We start from the raw sequence: 21,434 nt of genomic DNA, 5'->3' as shown, positions 1-21,434 counted from the left end.
CAGGAACGCGTCAATGTGCCGAGACTTGGAAGCGTTTACTTCCCGCAGCCACTTTTCTATACAGCGAGCATAGTAGCAGCGGTAGTAAGAGGAAAAATGAGGTGCACGGACCTGCCGACTAAAATCAGGGTCCCTGCCTCGCGAGGAAGAAGCGCAGAAATAAAGTGAGGAGGAGAACGCTGCTGCTATACTGACCCCTACAAGCGTTCGAAACACAGCGAACGGCTGGGAGTTTCGCCCCGCCTCCGCTGTGCAGCGCCAGGGTTGCATATGTGAACGTGCACCCACACGTGACGTGCGCATATACGGCGGGGGCATGCGTGTGCGACGTTTTATACGTGGACGCCTGCGCGGAGGATAAGGCTGCCGCCTCCAACAGACGCGCGGCCACTTCAGTTAACACCGAGGCGCACGCTGCACACGAGACAAGCAAATGCGCGGCCACGAGGAGAAGGAGCGAGCGGTAAAGGTCGATCGACAAGACATTTAACTGCCGGGCATTTCAAACGCCCACGGGTCCCCCCTTATGTCTTTTTTCTCTTGCCTGCCGCCGAAGAAACCCTTCGCCTCCACATCAACAGCAGTGGCTCGGACAAGCGCGCCGCGGTATAGTGTGGGCACGCACGGGAGCATTCGGTTGCATTGGGGCGCGTGGGCGATGGAAATCAAACCCACGTCCGACGGCGGCGGAGTCGGCAGCACACGCACGCAGTGGTACACCGGCAGCAGGCATTTCGAGGCGAGTCCATCCGAACGAAGGGCTGCGAACACTGCCGAGGCTCCTTTCACGGGTGTCCGGAATCCCATTAGCCGGACGCTTTCCAATTACCCGCGGCCGGCGTCAGTGAGAACACCAAGACAGCGAGCGATGCGGTGTCGTACCGAAGAACGCCGGACGGAGGAATCCGGAAAACGACCATCACTCGCGGTGGTATACGTAATGTGTATCACACAGAAGGCCCCCGGTAGAGGAGTCTAGACACGCGTGAAAAAATAAAAAGAAAAGCATAGCGGAAAGACTGAAAAACGAGACCAGCCGTTCGCGAGCGATTCGGTCACGCTTCTCACAGCATGGCTCCGTAAAACGAGGAGACGGGGACCGTGAAAGGCGTTCGAAAGGGCCCCACAGCCAAACAAGTGAGGGCGAGGGAGGAAAGGAAAAAACGAGGGCATTTGCCCACCTCTGGTCAAAACACTTTCCAGATCTGAAGTGAGGAATTCGCAACCCCAAAGACCACATGCGCATTGGTTACGCGAGGGTTCTCCGAAAACACAGTGTCTTCAACCAGTCAGCTTTTCGTACGTCAGGAACGCAGGCGAAGATACAATTCACCGGTCAAACAATACAGCACGCTGTGCCGCATTTAACTGTGGGCAAGGAGAAAGGGCCTTTCGCTATGGGATGCTCTGCAGGCTTCTACCGGCGACTGTCCAATTTCCTCCTCCTTATCACGCCCGGTCAGCTTGGCTTCTGCTGACGGCGGCAGCTCTGTCGGTACTTTGGGCTTTACCCGCATCTAGGACTTGTTAGGTTACCCCTGAAATTTGCGCGGATTTACACCACTGAGTTTCCTGATCTGCCGGAGTGGCGAGGCTGACTGGCCGCTGCCACGGTAGCTGGCTGACGTCCGGAAGAATCGAACCAACGAGCAGGCTGGCCAGCATATGCATAAGCATGCGACGGGGGAGGGTGTAAACATGAGAAAGTCGCTGGAAAGGGCTCGCCAACCTTTGCGCCCGACTGTGGGTTCTCAGCTGCATGAAGGTGAGTATCATTTGGCTCAGGCGTTCAGGACAACACAATGCAGTGATTGAGAGAGTTGATGCGCTCTCCTCTGAAGGTGTTTCAGAGCCCTTTGACGTGCACTGACATCGCACAGCACACACGCCTCTAGCATTTTGCGATCGTCCATATACAGGGGCAAAACTATTTCAGCAGCGCACACAGTCGGAGCAAAAAGACGACGCGATGCCGCTGTATGCGTACGCACACAAGGATCTTTGCGCGCCGTTTCCCGCAACATCGTTGGGCGACAATTAGCGTCATGCAGGCCGCTCGAGGGGGATCAGATAACGGGCATTTACGCTCTCCACAAAGGAGCCCCCACTGGCGCGCGCGACGCTTCGCCACACAAACACGCAAGCCAGCCACACCCGTTTAATCAGCGCCACACGCGGGAGGAACCTGCACGCACCAAACTGTCCGGTGCGCATGATGGATCGGCCAGGCTCAATTCAGTAGCGCCACGCAGAAGGGCCGTCGATGCACAGGACGCTCGGAGAGAGATATAGATAGCGGAGGCATCGCGCAGTGCAGATTAAAAGAGCCCGAAGCACGCGGGGAACGTAAAATAGAAAAAAAAAGAAAATTAAAAAGGCTGCGCGGGACAAACGGCATGCGCAGCGGCGGCTCGATCCCAGATCGAAGTTCTCGATCACACACGCACGCCGAGAGCGCCGCAGAAGCCGACGAAAAAGATAAACAGAAATAAGGAAACGAGCTTCAGGATCGCAACTGTATACGCGGCTGCTTTTGCGCACGCACACACGCGCAACTGCAGAGCCACACAATGGCCGAGCAAGCGCACACCAACACACACGCAGGCAGCAATCGTGAGCGCGAGAAATGGGTGGCCCTCTGCTGGAGCTTCCTGATGCCGAGCTTCTGCCGGCCGGACAGAGCGACGTTATCGGCAGCGGTGTTTGTGCGCGCACAGCGGTCGGCCGCGGGGCGGTTAGGCCGAGAGAGAGAGAGAGAGGTGGACGACCAACGCGCACACCGGAAAGCCAGCCACGGGGCCCTGCAATTAGCGCGCTTCATTTCGCCCACCCGGCTGACGAGGAATCGAGCAGCAGGTATGATACACGTGCACGGAGGAGAACTCCACGGGGTATGCACACCATAGCGGCGGGCTTCTTCGCCTTCCCGGTTTGGGCCGCTTATCGCGACTCGGTCATCGCGAGAATTATGGCCGCCGCCTGACTAGCGCCCTAACCCCCCTCGTTGCCTCCGCCCCGTACACAGACGGCGCTCCCGCTCGGAAGGCACAGAAAGAAGAGCCCCGCGGCTGCTGCTGTTGGCGCTGCTGCTCACATACGCGTGCGTGCATGCTCGGAGAGCAAGTACGCCAGCTATACGCAGAAACGCTACACGATATGACGCATGCGCACACCAACCAGCTCTCTACGCCGATCGGCTCGCAGGTTATGCTGTACCCGTGGCCCCGGTCACTGCACAACCAGGAAGAGAACACGAAAAGAACAAGAAAGACGAATAAGGAGGCCTTTTCCTTCTCGCCCCGGCGCAATCCGCTCGGCGATCAAGCAGCAACCGCGCGCTCAGCTCGTTCCGTTTTCCCGGGCCCTTCTTGTGATGCACAGTCCGCGCGGTTACGCGCGAACAAAAAAGCGCGGGCACCACCGTTTAACCCGTTGCCCGAAGCGTGTTTTCGTACGCGCAGCAGGCACGGGCTATTGGCATTACAAGAACAGACTTTGCCCCAGCTGGCGCAGCTTGGCTCCTTATCGAAAACGCGCATCACGCGTCGGCCGCGCAAGTCGTTAGACGGGAATATCGACACGACCAATGTGTACACGCACAGCTCACCCGTAAGGACCCGCTGACGGAGAGCTTCTGTGGTGGCAGTGATTATCACTGGCCTCTTATAAATGAACAGAGATAGGGGGGCGTGAACACATCCGCGTGGTTCCGCAGAGTGGAAGAAAAGGTACACACGCGGGTTAATTGCCGGGTGTTTTCGCAGACGGAGAAAAGGGCTGCCGCGAGCGACAAAAGGCAGCTCATGCGCAGCCGCACAATATGCGCTGCGGCAGGCACAAGCAACCACTCCTCCGCTTCACCGCCACGCCTTCGAGTGTGCTTGGAAGAAATTTATACACATGGCGAGCGCATTGCGATTTCCATCTCGCTCGGTAATTCTCAATTCCCAGGGTTCTCGTTCTCTTCAGGGGCAGCGAATTCTGATAGGCTGCAGTACCCATTATAAAAGTGGTCTATACACAGTCTAGAGACTCCTTACAGACTACTGGCTTCCTATAGATATTTCTTTTTGTCTATTATAGATCGTCAATAGTGTGTCCATAGCATTTGTATTGCCTACAGATTGTTCTCTAAGGTTTCTCTATAGAGAGTCTATAGACTTTATAGACAGAACTCTATGAACAGTCTACAAATTGTCTGAAGAAATTTTTGTAAGGGACCGACCAACTTCACCTAACTGACCTCCGGCCAACTGCACTGTTTGCTCGCCTCACGATTTACCTACTAAAATAGCGGCTATATATAACTGCGCAACTTACAAGCAACTACATTACATGCACGGCCTTTCAACCTACTCCGCAACGGATTCGGTGCGTTCTCGGAGAAGCCTTCGCAAGTTTTGTCGCAGTAACGAGAAAGTCACGCTCACAGAATACACGGTCGTAGTAGCAAAAAGCAAGCACTGGACGAGCGCGGAAGAAAAGACACATTCTTAAACCAGTATGCGGGCGCCGAAGAAAGACAGAAGGAAGGAAAGACGGGAAGGAAGAAGGCTAGCGAAAGTATATATCAAGAAATGGAGGGTGCGAGCGCCGCGCGGGAGAGAAGAGGCGAATGGGGATTAACGAAAGCCGCGCAAGACAAAAGCAGACTCTTTGCGCCACTCGCGCTGAACCTCTACACTACGCACAATAGCGAAAAAGGACAAATGAAGGGCGGATGAGCGCGCGCTGGCATTTCGCTTCGGACGGGAGCCGTGCCGCGCCGCATGATTATGCACGCCACAGCGGCCGCGCCCATATAGACACACACAGCGCGGCGGAGGTTGGTGCGATGCACGAGCACGAGCTGGCCCGAACGCGCATGCGGCTGCTAATACGAGACCGCACTTTAAACACACACGCACACGATCCATATCACTTTGGCTCTCTGAGCGGCGTGTGTGTACGGGTATATACCGCGGTTGCCGAATCAGCCAACGCTGTCGTGCGCCTGCACACGTACACACTACTGCACGAGGAGGGCGACACCGAAACGAGGCCACCAACTGATCGATGGCCGAGGCACGCACAGACCGCGCAGCCTCCTGGTATCGGACGGAAGGAGACTATTTTTACAGGCAATGACCGACTGGGCGCCCAACCGGAAGAAATAGCGAAAGAGACTAGAGTGGAGACTTGAGCTCCGCCGTAAGGGAATGACGCGGTGGCGTTAATCGGTTCATGCCCATGCATGCGCAACTGGTCATTCTCTTCTTTACGTTCACGGATCCCTGGGAGCAGCGGTGGAGCGGTTAAGCGATCAGCCCCCGCCCTCCGATGGCAGGTGCTGCCACCAATGGGGCTGCTCGTGCGACCCGGGTTGCTCTTACCGAGCGGCCGGTCATTAACTGCCACTGTGGTCAGTTTTCACACAATACGGGAGGGCAGGTTGTGATGACGCCACAAGCCAGGCCAGGTTGCTGCCGGTGCGGTCGGTTGCTCCGGCTGCGACGCTTGAAACGGTCGCCAACGCCGGACAATTTTTCCCGACAGCGCCCAAAGCGCGAGCTTTTTTGCGAGGAGCCCGACGCATGTGGCTCAGTGCCATCTGCAAGCGCGGCGGCAGCGTGCGGGAGTCGTCTGCTCGTGCTTTGCGAGCTTGCTTGCTTGGTAGCCCGTTAATAATGCGATGGATTCAGATTTCGCGTCCGTTAGTGTCACAAAAGCAGTGGATTGGTCGAGACGGCGACGACGTCCCAGTGTCACATCACCTTGTAGGTGGAAACCAGCCCACCGTGACAGGTCGAAAATTAAATCTATCGAATTAAATTGAATTAAATTGTCATCTGCCCGCCGTGGCACTTCATGCGAATTCACGTACGGCGTTAGTACGAAAGTCGACGACTGCTCTCGAAGACGATGACGTCACAAAGTCATGTGACCACGGCCGTGGCTTCGCCGTTTCCGGCACAACCAGAAAAGGGCAAGACATGAAAGTTGAAACCGGTTCGTGGGAAGGTGTCCACGGCATCTGGGCCACCGATATGGAAGAAGACACATATTAGAGGTATGAAGACATGAATTGAACAAGATGTACCCAGAGCATGGTTACGTGTCACGATGGCAGTGGGTATGTGGTGAAAGAACTGACACGGACAACAGAAACAGGCAGCAACATTGCTTCTACAGTGCCGTCTCATTCTACCTTGAAATGACTAAAAAAAAGCGTCCCCATTATTTTGACCGTAGATGAAGTGATGTAACCTTACAAGCTCTGCCAAAAGTATACAGCGGAAACGGAATTTTATAGTGGAATCTTATGGTCATGCACCAAGCCGCAGTTCAGTATAAAACCAGGGCAGAATAAGTTGAGGCCACTACCGTAGTCAATCTCGCATGACAGCGCTTGCTTTCATTTCCGTGTCTTTAAAGCTTGGTTTCTTAATATGACTCGCCCAACAGCAAGTGTTGCTAGAGGAACAATGCAGCCTCACAAGCTTTGTCAAGGGCTCGGCGTTGAGACACTTTCCCATCGCAGTACCAGTTTGATGCACCACGCTACAGCCGACCGCAACACACGAAAAAAAGCTGCGAGAATGAGGCCTAATTTACCCGCCGCTGTGGCTCAGTGGTTAAGGCGCTCGTCTACTGAGCCGGAGGACCCGGGTTCGAACGATTCGATGGACGCGCAACGCAAAAGGCGCCCGTGTGCTGTGCGATGCCACTGCACGTTAAAGATCCCCAGGTGGTGGAAATTATTCCGGAGCCCTCCACTAAGGCACCTGTTTGTTCCTATCATCTCTCAGTCCCTCCTTTATCCCTTCCCTTACGGCGCGGTTAAGGTGTCCGCCGATATGTGAGAAAGATAATGCGCCATTTCCTTTCCCCAAGAATCAAATAAAAAAGAAGAATGAGGCCTAAGCGGGAGCCCTTGCGGGAAGGTGGCGCGCACAAAGCGACAACAGGCTCGCTGGGCGCGCTTCGGTCGGATGAACGGCCGAGCCAGACGCGAGAATGAAGCGGCCTTTCCCCGTCGAAGCACCCCCCTTCCAGCCAGTGGCGTCGGCCGGTTCTCATGAGCCTGCTAGCGTGACAACGCAGGGAGTGGCAGATATAAAGGGGACAGTGCCCTCCATGCATGGTCGGGGATTGTCCCCTCCCTGTATTGCCAAGCTAGCCAATTCGAGAACCGGCGATGCCACTGCCTGGAAAGGAGTGATTTGACGGCGAAAATCCGCGTCATTCTTGAGTTGTATGCATACGACTATTGCTGGGACTCGGGTAGAGTGGTCGGGCCAATGAAGGGACGAGGAAGATCGGAGACGGGGTTGCGAGGAAGACACTGAAACTTCCATTCTGCACACGTACAGAGCAACTGACAGTGTCTCTCTTTAGTAAAAGGGGAGCGTCTTGGGAGGGGGGGATTATCAGACAGAGGAAGCGCCTCGACCGCACTCGCTGCTGAGTTTTATAGGGTTTTCCTTCCCCGAGTTCCCTAGAAGGAGGCGCACCGATAGATGTTCTATGCAATCTTTGCATCCATTTTTTAATCTTCCTGATGACCCTCTGTGCTTGGCCATCACGATACCAGCTCAAACTAGACAACTTGACCAACCAGCTCGCTCCAGAGCTAGGCAAGCACGAGATGTACAGCCGGCACGTGTGCCAATACACATGCTTCGCAGCAGCCTCGAAAGCGATCAAAACGCGCCTCGTGCACGCCTGGTTCTTGGCTCTGCCAGAGAGACGTCGAACCACTCTGTGTTCACCAGGGGCAGCAATACGCGTGGCCTCGGTGAGCGCTCATCTTGCTCCCCGCAGTAAACACGAAGAAAGGCAGAGCCGCAGCGAGAGAAGCCGCGAGCCACTTCTAGACGTCCCTAGTCGTGCCCACGCGTAGTTCTGCACCCCTCCACCACACTGGCGAAGGGTGGGTGAATTAGTGTGGCCTTTACACCGCTGCTGGCGATGCGCCGGTAAGAACAGCAGTGCCCATAACGCAGAGCGAACGTATTTATTCGCATCCCGATTACACCGAGAGCTCTTACATAAAGCGTCTCTCCCCTCCTTTCCCGATACAACAACAACGGTCCGCGCAGTTTCACGTCGATTATAATAGCGGTATAATGAACCGCGCGTAACAAGAGTTACGAGACAGTGGCGGCGGCTCGCAGGTATTTCGGGTTGCCATTACATTCAAGGGGCAGCGGCACACGCGCACAGTGCCGTACGCCCTCGGCACAAGAACCCGCTCGCCTCCTCTCCCGGGCGCAAACGCGAAACAAAATGCGCACCCGGCACGTAATGAACGGCGCAGCATCCACAACAAGTCGGCGGCAGGCTGGCTGGCACGAAGCGCAGCGCGGCATCCCCCCCCCCCTCCCCCCCCCCCCCCCTTCCCGCTTATCCCGGCGAGAAGTGCTGGAAAAGAGGATTGCTGACCCCGACGCACTACCGCCGCACAAGCGCATCCGAGCGCTGCCGGAGCAGCGGCCATTTTGACCCGGCCACGTAATTTCCCTTTTCCTCCGCTGCAACAATCCATCGACCCCCCCCTTTCCCTGGAACAAGCTGCCGGTCGCTGCGCCTCCTCCGCCTCTTCTTCAGAGGCGATTACGCCGATGCTGCCGTTTACACCACTGGCGTCAGCAGCCGAGGACCCCTTGCAACCAAAGATGAGGAGGAGGAGGAGGAGGGACCCCTCTACGACGGCGTGGGAGTTTCACCCATACGCACACGCGTGGTGTAGCGAGTGCAAAACCGAGCACACTCCGAATGTGCAGAAGCGGCAGCGGCAGAGCGGTGGGAGGGGGGACGCGGCGCACGGTCCGACCATTGGAGGACGCGGCGCACGCCCTCGTTGCCAGCTCGGCCAATGCGCAGTGCCGCGTGCGAGAAAGAAAAAAAAATAACGAAAGACACGCGGCGAGAGAAGGCCAAGCAAGCCTCGATCGATCGGGCCGCAAGATTTGATCTCCGACTCCTCCGGGACTCCCGCAGAGCGAGCCGGCTATAAAAACGCGCCGGCGAAAAGTAACAACAACCGATCCCTCGCGCGAACGCTCTCCCCCCCTGACGGCATCTCTCGCTCTCCCTGGATCAAATCGGTTTGGGGGAGGGCAGCGCACACGCATCGCAACACGCATCCCTCGCAGGCCTCTAGGGAGAGCGGCAGACACCAATTTCCTCCGCGGTCCGTTCGTCTCCTTTCCACAAAATCGGACGCGGAATCAGCCCCCCCCTATATACGCCTCCTTTCCTGTCTGCCCACCTGTAGCGACTGCGGCGGTTTCCCGCACAGGGTGCAGCGTGCCTACACGACACACCGCCCGCCCAAGCACGGTGGCAGACCGCACTGGCCTACATGGTCGCGTTTTCTTGCTGCAAGTCTTCGGCGCACGCGACTCAAACGAATACGGGCCCGAGGGCGTTTGTCGAAGACGCATGGCGACGAGTCCTCTGCACAGGACAGACTCGTCACTACTCGAGCTCCTTCTCCGCTGCGGGCACCATACATTACTGTTCGCGCTAAGAAACCGCCGCTGAGAAACAAACGCTCCACCGAAGGGCACCGCACCACGATGCATGTGCCAAAGCGCGCGGGCTAGGATACGCCCCATACTGAAGGGCTCCGAATTAATTTACCCGGGAAGTTAAATAAACTTGCATTATTCCACGCACCTAGATCCAACTATATGCAAAATTAATAGCTCAAGCAAGGATGCCAGAAATATACAAGACCATCCGATGATGGCAGTCAGCCGAAAGGCCAGCAAAGCGGCACTTAGCACGTTCTTACTTGAACTGCCCTCCCTCTCCTGGCCTTTGTTTTGATACACAGTGGTGAGCATAATGGATATAAACAGCATTCTGGATGGAACAGCCCAAACTGACGAAATACAGAAAAAAAACCAAGGAACACACAGACAAGCGCTTTCTTACGTTTGCGCTGTTCCACCCAATATGCACCTTTCCCAACTCGCTCAACTGTCCATCCTACTACACGATATAAACAGCCAAGGCTAAGTCACCTTTACAAGACAGTGCAATCGACGAGCACTAGCAGAGGAGCTCAAAAGCTGATCCGGGGAGCAAACGAGTGCCTGCGGGACCACTTAGCCGCGTAGCCGGGTAGCCCTGCGGGAAAGCGACTCCACATCAGGCAAGCAAGTGCAAAGCTTGCTGAAAACAGCGCGCAAGCTACAGTGGCCTCATAATTGCGGACATTAAATGAGTTGAACCTGTGCAGAGGCTCTCCGGCCTCCTACGCCCGCCGCCAGGAAATCGGGAGCGCGGCCACTCCTGTATCCCAACCGCGGCGCGTCCTTCTTCAGCAGGGCGTCGTCAAGGGCAAAAATCAACCACACTGGTGAACACATGAAAACGCAAATTATTGTCACCCTATCCCCGCACACTTACCCGATTTTATCTTCTACCCGACTCCCGGCGCCCCCCACCAACGTTTCCTTGAACAGCGCAGGTCAGTTTTATCACCCCATAGCCATCATCGTGAAAATGTTCCTTCCACGGCGGAGAGATGAGATTAGGGAAGTTTGCTAGGATAGGGACGACTGCCGCCGGCACGAGATCCTTTTCGAAAATCGCCCGCGTCACAGCAGGAACACAGCTAATTTTTACGACGTACGTGCACATGACGCCAACGTTGCTCTCGTGATGACACCACGCGCAGCTGTCAAGGCGCTGGCAAGCACGTTCTCCGCTTCGTCCCACCCCACTGTCAGCCAGCCACGCCATCTGGGATCTATGTGCGACAATAGAGCAGGGCTTTAATTACGAGAGGGAGGCCCTTCTGTGGACGTGGTCCGGGCGACGACAACTACGTCCGAATGAACGGCTGAGCAACGAAGAGCTTGTCGCAAAAGACAGTTTCTGGATAGCGCATATACTTCTTCCAGCGCAGCGACTCGAACGCTCTCGCCTCGTAGCTTCCACTCTGGTGCCGAGGGTAGGAACTATGGCTGCATGCAGCGCGGCGCAATATGGAGAAAAATTGGCGACAGGCTTCCCCGCCTAACAGCGTCTGGCTTCGCCGCAAGGCGCGTGTTTGCCGAAGCACGCACATGCACCACTTTTAGAACAAGATGAACGAGAGCATGATCCCATTTAACGTCCCGCAGATGCACATGTGGGGCTATGGAGGGACGCCTAGGTAGAGGGCGCCGGACAAATTTCGACGACGCAGGGATCTTCCAGCCAACTGTGACGTCGTACAACACTCTGTCGTTTTTGCATTTCGCCCCCATCGGAATGCGGGCGCCACTGCGGCCAGAGTTCGGTACCGCGGTCTTGAGCGAGAAGCCGATCGAACGCCCAGGCCAATGAGCTATAATGCAGAAAAAATGACCACCAACGAGACACAGAAAAAGCTCCCTAGTGGAGCTTATACAAGAAAAAGAAAAACTCACCACGGCCGAGCAAATTAACGGGGACACTGAACACATACTTCAACTAACTCGCCGAGAAAGCAGCCCACACAAACACCCCAACCATCACCAGACCATATGCCAGGAAAGACTCCCAACAGCAGTTCCCGAAAACGCGAACCCAGCACAAACCTCCTTCCGTACCTTAGCAGAAGCACAGAAGCACACGCTTGGAGGAAAGCGAGAAAATTTTAAAAAAAAAGAAAAAATGTAGGGAAAGCCCTACAATTCTTACAGGGCCCGCTCAAGACTATGCGAGAAGACAGGAACCTCTACACTACGAAAACGGGGGGCGAAAAACACACGCTCGGTAGTAGACAACGCGCGCGCTGTCATTCAGCGCTGCAGGCGAGCTGCCGTCGCTGACAGCCCGAGGCGCCACGTGGCTATCGCCGCCGTCTCGAACACGCGCCATTACTCAGCCAATGCATCGCCACACACCGGCGGCGGCAGTGCTGACGGCCTCAACGGTAGCGCACACACACAGGAGCCCCGCGAGGGTCCCCGCTTACAAGCAAGATAACAGATCAGCCGCGGTGACGGCCCGGCAGCAGCACGAAGAAGCGAGGCCACGGCACGTCGCTAGGGGGAGCCTGGCGGGAGACGTGACACGCCGTGGTAAATGCGGGGTCAGGACCCCTCCGACCCCCGGGGGTCAGCGGCAAGCGCGAGCGGTGCACCGCGAAAGACGGTGGCAGTCACGATTCAGCCGCCGCGCGTGCTGAGCACGAACAGATCGCGAGTCGTGATCGCGCGATCAACGCTTAGGTCGCCGCGTAGCCCTACATCGCCGGTTCCCTCTCTAAATCACCCCCCCCCCCCCCTTTCCTCTATGCGTTGCAGTGTACTCCAATTTGTCAATATTTGGTTTTCTCGCGGTCGCCCGCTTTAAACAACGCGCCAGTAGCGGTCCCAGGCGTACAAAAGAAAGATACAGGTGAGCAAATTTAAACCAGCTGCGAAAGCAAAGTGCAAAAACGGAAAGAAGCAGCGCATTCAAACGATTACTTAATCCCACCCGCAGTAATAATAAATAACTGTATCAATTTTAATCGCTTCCAGCACAGGGGATGATTTCCAGCAAATTTCAATCGAAAACCGCCGTTCTAAGCCATCACAGCGTCGTAAATTTTACTTGGCCTTTTTATGAACTTGGCGCAGTAACTATTTGAGAACATTCACAATGTTTCACGAAGCCGGAAAAAAAAAAAATCTATCAGACCAATGTTGCGTCACCGACATGTGGGGAAAAACTGCTACGTCGTTCTGATTCTCACGCTTCTCGAGCCAGTCATACACGTCTGGCCGGTGACGGTTCGCGCTGTGATATTTGCTGCAGAGCCAGAGAAAGATATATGCCCGAATATCAGCTGAGCAAAGTGCGTCGCCGGAAAGCTGCAAGTTGACGCCAGCACTCCCGGGCCATGAGCAGCAACAACAAAAAGGGAAAACGAAAGCAGGAGAGGAGGAGGCCACGAGGAAAGGAAAGGCGCGGTAACGTTCGTACTTTCGGTAACCCCACGAACACCGAACACACACTCTGCACGGCCAAAAGCTGCACGGTCCAGGATCCGCTAAGTACATAAACGCCACTGCTGCACAGGCCTCCCGGATGGATTCCGCTGAATAAAGCGACGCAGCCTTTCCTTCCTGCCTGTGAGGGCGTGCAGCGAACTTTCTCTTAAAACAATACGCAGCTGAACACGCACATGAACCTGGCTCACCTACCTATTCACGAAGCCTACGAGATGGCAACGTTTCGAAGAAAATAGCAAGAAAAAGAAAGCGTGCGGTGGAAGGGGGGTGGTGAAAGGAGGTCTCGCTACAACCTCACTGCATCGTCATCATCAGCCTGACTGCACCCACTACAGCAGCCATCTTAAGACTGCGTAAAAACTGCCAACAAATCGATTGCATTATAATGCGAGGTGCAGTAATGTCACCCGTCAATGTCATGACTCATAAGCATCACGTGTGAACTCCGACAATCAACAGCTGCCCTTGTCCCTTCGTACGTCGCGCACATATTTCCCACACGTAAACCCTCGTTACCCGCAAGCGCAGCCGAGATGCTGCACGGCGGAGGAAGGAACGCCGCGCGGTGTGAATGACACACCCGCCCCGCTCTCTAATTAAACGGCCGCCCCGTCCACGCCCATCGTTGAGCTTTGTCCCGCACGGGCTCGCGGCGTCTCTATTTGCACAGGGGCACGCGGTGGCCAGGGAAGCAGCGCGCACGACGGCCCAGAGAAACAACAAGACAAGCCGCGCTCACGCACGTACAGCCCCCGTCAAAAAGTATACAGACCAATGGATTCGCTTCTTGTCTACGTACCGGGGCTCCCTAGCACACCTAGCTGTCCAAAGCTTAGGACAGTTGAGGACGCGAAGTCATTCCTCCTTGGAGAGACTGCGGTCACTGAGGATGCATAACCAGGCACGCTGCAGGCCTCGAAAGCAAACCCCTTTAGCTGTACACTTTTGACGGGGAGGTGTACGTACACACACGAATCTCGAGAATGCTGTGAATGCCTTGTAGCAATGAGCACAGCACGTGAAAGCAGGCAGAGCCACCCGGATTCGAATATGTTCAGAAACTCTGCTGACCAAACTCTTCGCGATTTCTGGACAGCTCCTCGTTGCGAAGTGCGCGAGAGGAAACGAGAGCACGCCCCTTTCTTAACGTTACACGGGCCACCGGATTTTGCGTCCTCCATTTCATCACCGATGCGCTCCGAATCCCTGGAGGGTGAGGACTTCTAGACCTTGTCAAAGGTTTAAAGGAGCAGGAGCACTCCGGAATACCCCAAAGGTTGGTACGGTGTGTTAATAGTAAAATAATAACAAACAGGAAGATAAAAAACGCTATCATATGCCAAACACAAGGTGAGAAAAACCTGAATGTTGTGCAAGGGTACTAGTTTTTAAAATGTTAGTTTGTTTCCAACATGTGCTTCTTTTCTTTTTGTGGATAATGATTATGAATTTTTATGGCGCAAGGGCATTTATGGCCAAAGAACGCCATTGCACAAGGTATTTTTGATTACTCAAGGTTGGGCCAATGACCCATTTTCCAAGCATTTCACCCGAGATAAGCCGAGCACCAGACGAGGGGAAAGCTTGTACCCATTGTATCACCGGTGAGTACCCGGCGGTACTTGGGGATCGAACCCCGGACCTCTCACATGCGAGGCGGATGCTCAACAACTCGGCCACCGCTGCGGTCTACTTTCTTTTTTGGGAATCTAACAACTCGCGACAAGTCTGTTACTGAATTCTCTCCTGCCAGCGACAGAGTCCTCCAGATGAGTAGCCCAGTCTTGGACGCGGTATGCAATACCGGAATCCTGAGGCCATTCCGTTTCGAAGCGGACGAAGGAGGGAGAGAAGGCGGCCACAGGAGGAGAGGGAAGGAGGAGGGGGGGGGGGGGGGGGGGGGGTCCGGCATAAGGATCTGACTCTCCTGCCGCGCGCACACAGCCCGCGAGCCAATTTCGTCGGTCCGCCGTAGCGAGGGGGGTCGCCCGGGGGCAGCGCAGGCCATCCATCTCGGGGGCACCTGCGCGCGTTCCACTCGGCTCTCCGCGCGTAGTATACATGCGCACGGGGCCGACGCGAAGAAGCTTGCGCAAATCGGTCCGGCCGGCCCTTTATTAATGGACGCCGGCGATGACCCCGGGGGTCTCCTCGCTTCACCCCCCCCCCCCCCCCCCTCCTCTGCTCGCTATAAAGAATCAAGCTGCGCAGCCAATGGGGCATGAGGAGCCCGGCCGACTCGCCGCGAACAAATTGGGGGCCCTCGACGGCGGCGGCGGCGCATATGCGGTCGTCCCTGTCGGGGAATATTCAAAAAACTGACGGAGAGAAAGCCTCGCTCTATACGGGCAGGACGGCCGAATCGAACGAGTGGTAATGGTCACCTTTTCGTTACGCGCATGCTCAACGTACAAGCAACGTAAGAAGCCAGCACCCTTACACTCTGAGCACTGCGTACTGTCTCGGCAGTAAACGATCGGATGTTCAGACGCAGTCTACGAACAGGCACCAACTGATGGCTATAGTTCCGCTAGTCGGTAGTTTTGGGGTCACAGTCACTTCAGACTGCGCGGCTTAATTGTATCCAGACATAGGAGTAACCACCACCAGTGTCAATGTCGCCCCACTGCACAGGCTTTCGTCTTGTTCGCTTACAAGCATCGAAAACGGTTTGATAAGCGTGACGTCGTATTTAATGCAGTACTGGAACACCCAGTAACTCACGCGTCTAATTAAAATTTTAAAAATTGACAGACGATTACGATAGCCGGTAACGCGAGGTTTGAGCACAGCTATTCACAAGCCTTCAGGGATCTTGCCGTGGCAGCCACCTTCCAGCTGTCCATTGCTCCGCTCTCGCCGTGGCAGGTGGCGCTTCGCTCCGTTGCCACCTGCCACTTGTCAGGTGCCGTTTTACGCTAACGACTACAACGTGGAACGCAGGAACGGGCACACAAGAGTATACTTGACGGAGGGTAACGTTTTTTGCTGTAATAAACACGCGTCTAACTACACGCATGCAGACCGCACTGCCTCAGTGTCTTTCAGAATACTGACGTTTGCTTCGGAGCTCGATAGGGCTCTACAGCGTTCCTCCAAACGGTGTTCAACGTTGAGACATGAACCCCATAAATGCCAGCCAAACTTTGCTGGCTCAATCTTCCAACTGCAAAAAAAAAAAGGGGGGGGGGGGGCTCAAGCAGCGCAGGAACACACACGTTAAGCGGGGCGAAATGAACTTTGCAGCCGGGAGCAAACGCGAACGTGGTCGCCTTAACCGCTTCAGGAACATTTAAGGAAGGTCTGCAAACCGAAGATTGAAGGCCCTGCATCTGGAGACTCTGCAGTCACGTTGTAAGCAGTGGCCAAAGTATACTATATGGGCAAAAGAAATCAAAGATACTTTCGTGACTTCAAGTGCTTTCTAGAATGCCATCAGCACCCTCAGTCCAGAAGTACGGCCCCACACAAACCGCCTGCGAGGCCTGTGCGACGCGAACAACAAAACTCAGGCTGCTTCTCGGAGCATCAAAGTTTACTCCACGAGCACCGGCAGGGGAACTACCCCTCGGGCCGCAGTAACAGCGACAAACAAGTGAATCCGGAGGTGTCCACACAGTGGCCGTCGGACGGCTGTTAGCTGCAGCAGAGAAAGCTAGGGTGCCTCCAACCGGTGGCCCGCGCGAAAGTGAGCGTCGCACAAGACGGCGAAGCAGCAGCAGCAGAGTGGCGGCTAAAACCGCTGCGGTCTCCCTCTCGGGAGAGCAGCAAGCTGCGCACCGGGACAGCAGCGAAGAGAGAACCGCAGCAGGGCGCTGAAACAAATGGCGCTCGGCGCGGCAGGCGACTACCGGTCTGGTAGCGCCGAAAAGCGCGCACCCAGACGCCGCCGCCGCGCCACGCCTTCGGCCAAGAAGGGCGCACCTCTGGGCGCTGCTCAGGTCCACGCAGGGCGACGGCGGGGAAAGCGGCGTGGGCATTGTAGCCAACCTGCTACAGCGTGGGAGAAGTGGTGACGATGAGCGGCAAACGGGTGACGTGACGAATGCCGCCGAACACCTCCCCGACCGATGCTCTTACGTCCCGCGCCGTGCCCCGGAACCCACCTCAGGTCTCGTGTGTGAGGAGGGAGGGGGGGCTAGAGCAGTCGTCCCTCACTCGACGGCGCTGCGGGTCCCGCGGCGGAACTAGACTAATGCGCGCGGAACCACACGAAGGATGTGCAGCTTCGCATCGCTCACAACCTCTACCCCCCTCTCATCTTGCCAATCTTCTTATCTCGTCCCCCGCCATGTTGCTTGCAAGCAAAAACGAGCTTGGACTATTTCCTGTTTCAGCCGGATTTACTTCTACCAGCGATGAAAAAAATGCCTACCAGATTCAAAGCATTCGTTTCAATCTCCTCAGACACACATATAATTATATATAAGGCGCAGGAACCTCTGACCTGAGGGCACTATCAACTAGGAGCTTCGTTAACTCGGGGCCTTTCAGCAATGAAAGCCACGCCTTAAGGAGTTGGTCCGGCAGTCGAAAGTGCCTAGCCCGAATATACATTTTAAGGCTTTGGTGCTGACAAACACTGCGGAATCTTTTAAAACCCACAATTTCTCGACATATACAGAAGTGCTCCTTTCAGTTTGGCAAACGAAGTCTGCAAGCCATATTATTGCTGTGATGTGACAGCGACTGCAAAGCGCCAAGGCGATGACTATCGCGTGACAATAACTTCGGTACACAGCTCGTCGTGAAACTACAGTTTAGAGCACTAACATAAAATGTAAATTTCACGGCTTAACGTCCTGAAGCGACACAAGGCTATGAGGGAAGCTGCATGCTTTATGGGTTTTAACGTCCCTGCTTGGGCCAAGCAGTGGCCTGCAGTATTCTGAAATAAAACGACTCAGTCTATGAGGGACGCCGTAGTGGGGGGCCTCCGGATAACTTCTAGCGCCTGGGATTCTTTAACGTGTCTGACATCGCATAGTACAGGCCCTCCAGCATTTCGCATCCATCGAAATGCGACCGCCGTGGTCGGGATCGAACCCACGTCTTTCGGGTCAGCAGCCAAGCCCGTAACAACTGAGCCACCACGGCGGTTTGGGGGGGGGGGGGGGGGGGGGGGGAGAGGTATATATATATACAACACTATATATAACAGTGAAGCACCACTGACCTTCAAGAAGGAATCCACAGTAGTAGCACCACAGTTGAAAGGGAATGGCTTGCGTCCATCTAGGCACAAAACAGGGATGAAAAAAAGTTAAACAACACATGTGCAACATAGTAACACTGTGAATTCCTGTCTCAAATAGAAAAGTGTCACTGCTAAACTTTTTTTCTGAACTGAAGTGGGCATAAAGTTAAACGCGTAACAGATCCCCTCATATCCAAAAACATGTAAATTATTCTGCGGCTGAATCTGAATAGAATGGATTGCAGAAACAGCGGATGATGGACAGGTGGCGCCACCTGGTGACTGTCAGGCCAAACTTGCAGAGATTCGCTGCGTACTTCTATCTTCGTGTGCGCTACAAATTGCCCTCATTGCCTTGCAGTAGCGTCCATAGGGTCAGCTGCACCCGGCGCACCCTGGTCAGGAACTAACAAATGTACAAAATGTGACCACACTTGGTGAAAGGATTCGCTCAGTGTGTATGGAGCAAAAAAAGAAAAAAATGAAATCAAAATTTTGTTCTCATGGCCGTGAGGGCTGCAAAGCTAATGTTGATGCTTTTTGACAGTCGCTTTCAAGAAACAATCCTGCAACGCCTGAGAGTCTAGGCGATTACAGGCTAGATGTAGTTTTTGATAAGTTTCAAATTAGATCCACACTCCCCTCTCATGACACTATACTACAGGCAGCGATATCCTCAATATTTTTGCAGGTCTAGTGAAAACCTTGTGAGAGACAAAGAAAATCTTTTTGAGCGATGATGGTGAAGAAGTCCAATGCTGACCGATGCTTGGCCTCCTATAGGTCAATGCATGCCATTTTTGAGGTGTCTTCAGACACACTCAGGGACCCTCGCCTGTATTGCCTACACGTCGTAGCGATTCTGGAATCAAGAAACCTTGATTTTACTAGAAAAAAAAAAGTATTTCGACACAACGTCAGAGGAGGTAGTGACCTTCGGAATTGAAACACTGAGACCCCCCCCCCCCCTTCTGACCCCTGTTCATTAGCATGATTAGCAGAACAAACTTTTCAGTGCAGCCTATTTCAAGTTTTATACGCATTAACACACACAGACCTTTGAACTGTGCAAAATAAGAAAAATATAAACAAGAAGTATATAATTCAGTATGTAAATATTAAATTAAGGAATAAATAACTGGCTTTGGTTTATAGGGGTTTAACGTCCCAAAGCGACTCAGGCTATGAGGGACGCCGTAGTGAAGGGCTCCGGAAATTTCGACCACCTGGGGTTCGTTAACGTGCACTGCATCGCACAGTACACGGGCCTCTAGAATTTCGCCTCCATCGAAATTCGACCGCCGCGGCCAGGATCGAACCCGCGTCTATCGGGCCAGCAGCCGAGCGCCGTAACCACTCAGCCACCGCGGCGGCCTGGAATAAAAAAACTAAATTACAAAACAGACTCGAAGTGTTGCACCCCACTCAAAAACGGTTCCGGAGTCCCTGCACTGCATCTCACCTCCAGCCCTCCTCTGCTGCCTCTGCATCCCATTGAGCTTTGTACCCGATGCAGATTGCGCCCCCACCCCCACCCAAAGCCCACCCGCCCACCCGCCCACCCCGTGACCCCACTGCTGCCTTGAACTCCCCGACTTGAAATTCTGAGCCATGGTTTGTTCTTCACTTGCACACTCAGCACAAATTACAATCATTAGGGAATATTTACCAGTTTTTAAAATGTTTAATAGAGCGCCACTGCTTTCCCAAAAGAGGCAGAATTACTTTTCATATAAACCCAGCAAGAGTTTATGTTTTTCAAGTATTCATTTTGCATTACCGCATAAACGCGTGCAAGGTCCGCACCCGTGTACGGGCCGCACCCAAATTTTCCACGACCACGCGGGAATAGCCTTCGAAATGCACGCGCCGTGGCCTCTGCGATCAGCTCCGGCAGCGAGCAAAGGTTCGCTTGATCGCGGAGGCCACGCACGCGCATAGCAGCTTCCAGGTGCTGCGCACGGATGGCGCCCGAGGCCGCCGGTCATCATCATCATTTTTTTTTGCCTCCTGCGAGCTCCCGCTATCCATTTCGGCATGAGTTCTCCAGCTTCTTGTAGCTGTCAAAAGCACGGCAGTTGCGGAACTCGCGGTAACGTGCAAGCGGGCAGGAAATTCGACGTGGCCGAGAAGTGCGTCCGGCGATGGTGCAACCAAGAGGATGGCATTGAGGAACACAAGCTGTAAAAAGCGCGCTTTCCGAGGCAAGCTGTGCAAGTTTCCCGAACTGGAAGAAGAGTTGCTCTGCTATCTGAAGGAACTGCGGAATAACGGCCACGCGTTGACAGCGGGCATGCTGCGAGACTTCCTGCGGGATGCACCAGAGCACGGCACCACCGGCTCCGTGAGCGACGACTCAACGTAGAATAAATGCCGCTCATTCCCCGATTGGTGTTTATATTTGAAATTTTTTTTCGCACATCGCGTGTATGGGCCACACCGCGAAAATTGGCCCTCGAACCTGAAAAAAAAAGCCTCCCTTACACGCGTTTATACGATATGTTGCTGTTCTTGTGACTCGTTCTGTACCAAACGTATCCTGCCTATGTGCAATGGCCAACGTACAATGGCCTCTGTGCCAAGAAAAGTTGCTAAATGCAAATTTACGCCCTGGGAACAATCTAGCATTTTGGAGAATAAAAACTGTATTCAATTTTTTGTTTGCGCTGCTGGATCCATCAGATTCTTCCGTTTGGCTTGGCACTGACCTAACTGTACAGCCACTGCTGCAAGCATGAGCAGACGTGCAGGTGATCAATGAATAATTAGCACCTCGTGCAACAACAAGTAATTAAATGAACACCTGTCCTGTGGAAAAATCGACGAGATCAGCCTGTGTGGCTGAAAGCTAGCCCATAACATTAAACTAAGCAAAGAGCCATATGTTCAACTGCCACTCGAGCAATGGTGATGCCTATGTCGCTCTCTTTAGTTTTAGCATACACCGTAACATTGATTTGACTTAGAGGGTTTATAACGTCCAAAGCTCCCCAGGCTACGAGGGACGCCGCAGTGAAGGGCTCCCAAAATTTCGACTACCTGTGGGTCTCTAACGTGCACTGACATCGCACAGTACACGGACCTCCAGAATATCGCTTCCATTGCAATACAACCATCGCGGCCAGGATCGAACCCGCGTCTTTCGGATCAGCAGCCGAGTGCCGTAACCACTGAGCCACCACGGCGGCATATATACCGTAACAACTCGCGTAATGAACCCATTTTTTTTCCAGAAAAGTTAATATCAGATTGTTGGGAGAGTTCATTACGTGGTT

General features: G+C 54.3%; 1 protein-coding gene across 2 annotated transcripts in view; it reads right to left on the bottom strand.

Annotated features, from left to right (window-relative positions):
* The window catches only part of Uch (Ubiquitin carboxyl-terminal hydrolase), a 90,812-nt gene that overhangs the window by 32,977 nt on the left and 36,401 nt on the right, over nt 1-21,434 (bottom strand). For both annotated transcript variants that reach the window (XM_077663371.1, XM_077663372.1), the window contains one exon: nt 18,139-18,197. In XM_077663371.1, the coding sequence (XP_077519497.1) occupies nt 18,139-18,197 (59 nt within the window). The remainder of the gene's footprint in view (nt 1-18,138; nt 18,198-21,434) is intronic.

Source organism: Amblyomma americanum, chromosome 4, assembly GCF_052857255.1.
Source record: "Amblyomma americanum isolate KBUSLIRL-KWMA chromosome 4, ASM5285725v1, whole genome shotgun sequence".
NCBI classification, from domain to species: domain Eukaryota; kingdom Metazoa; phylum Arthropoda; class Arachnida; order Ixodida; family Ixodidae; genus Amblyomma; species Amblyomma americanum.
This window is presented reverse-complemented; position numbering and strand designations above follow the sequence as displayed.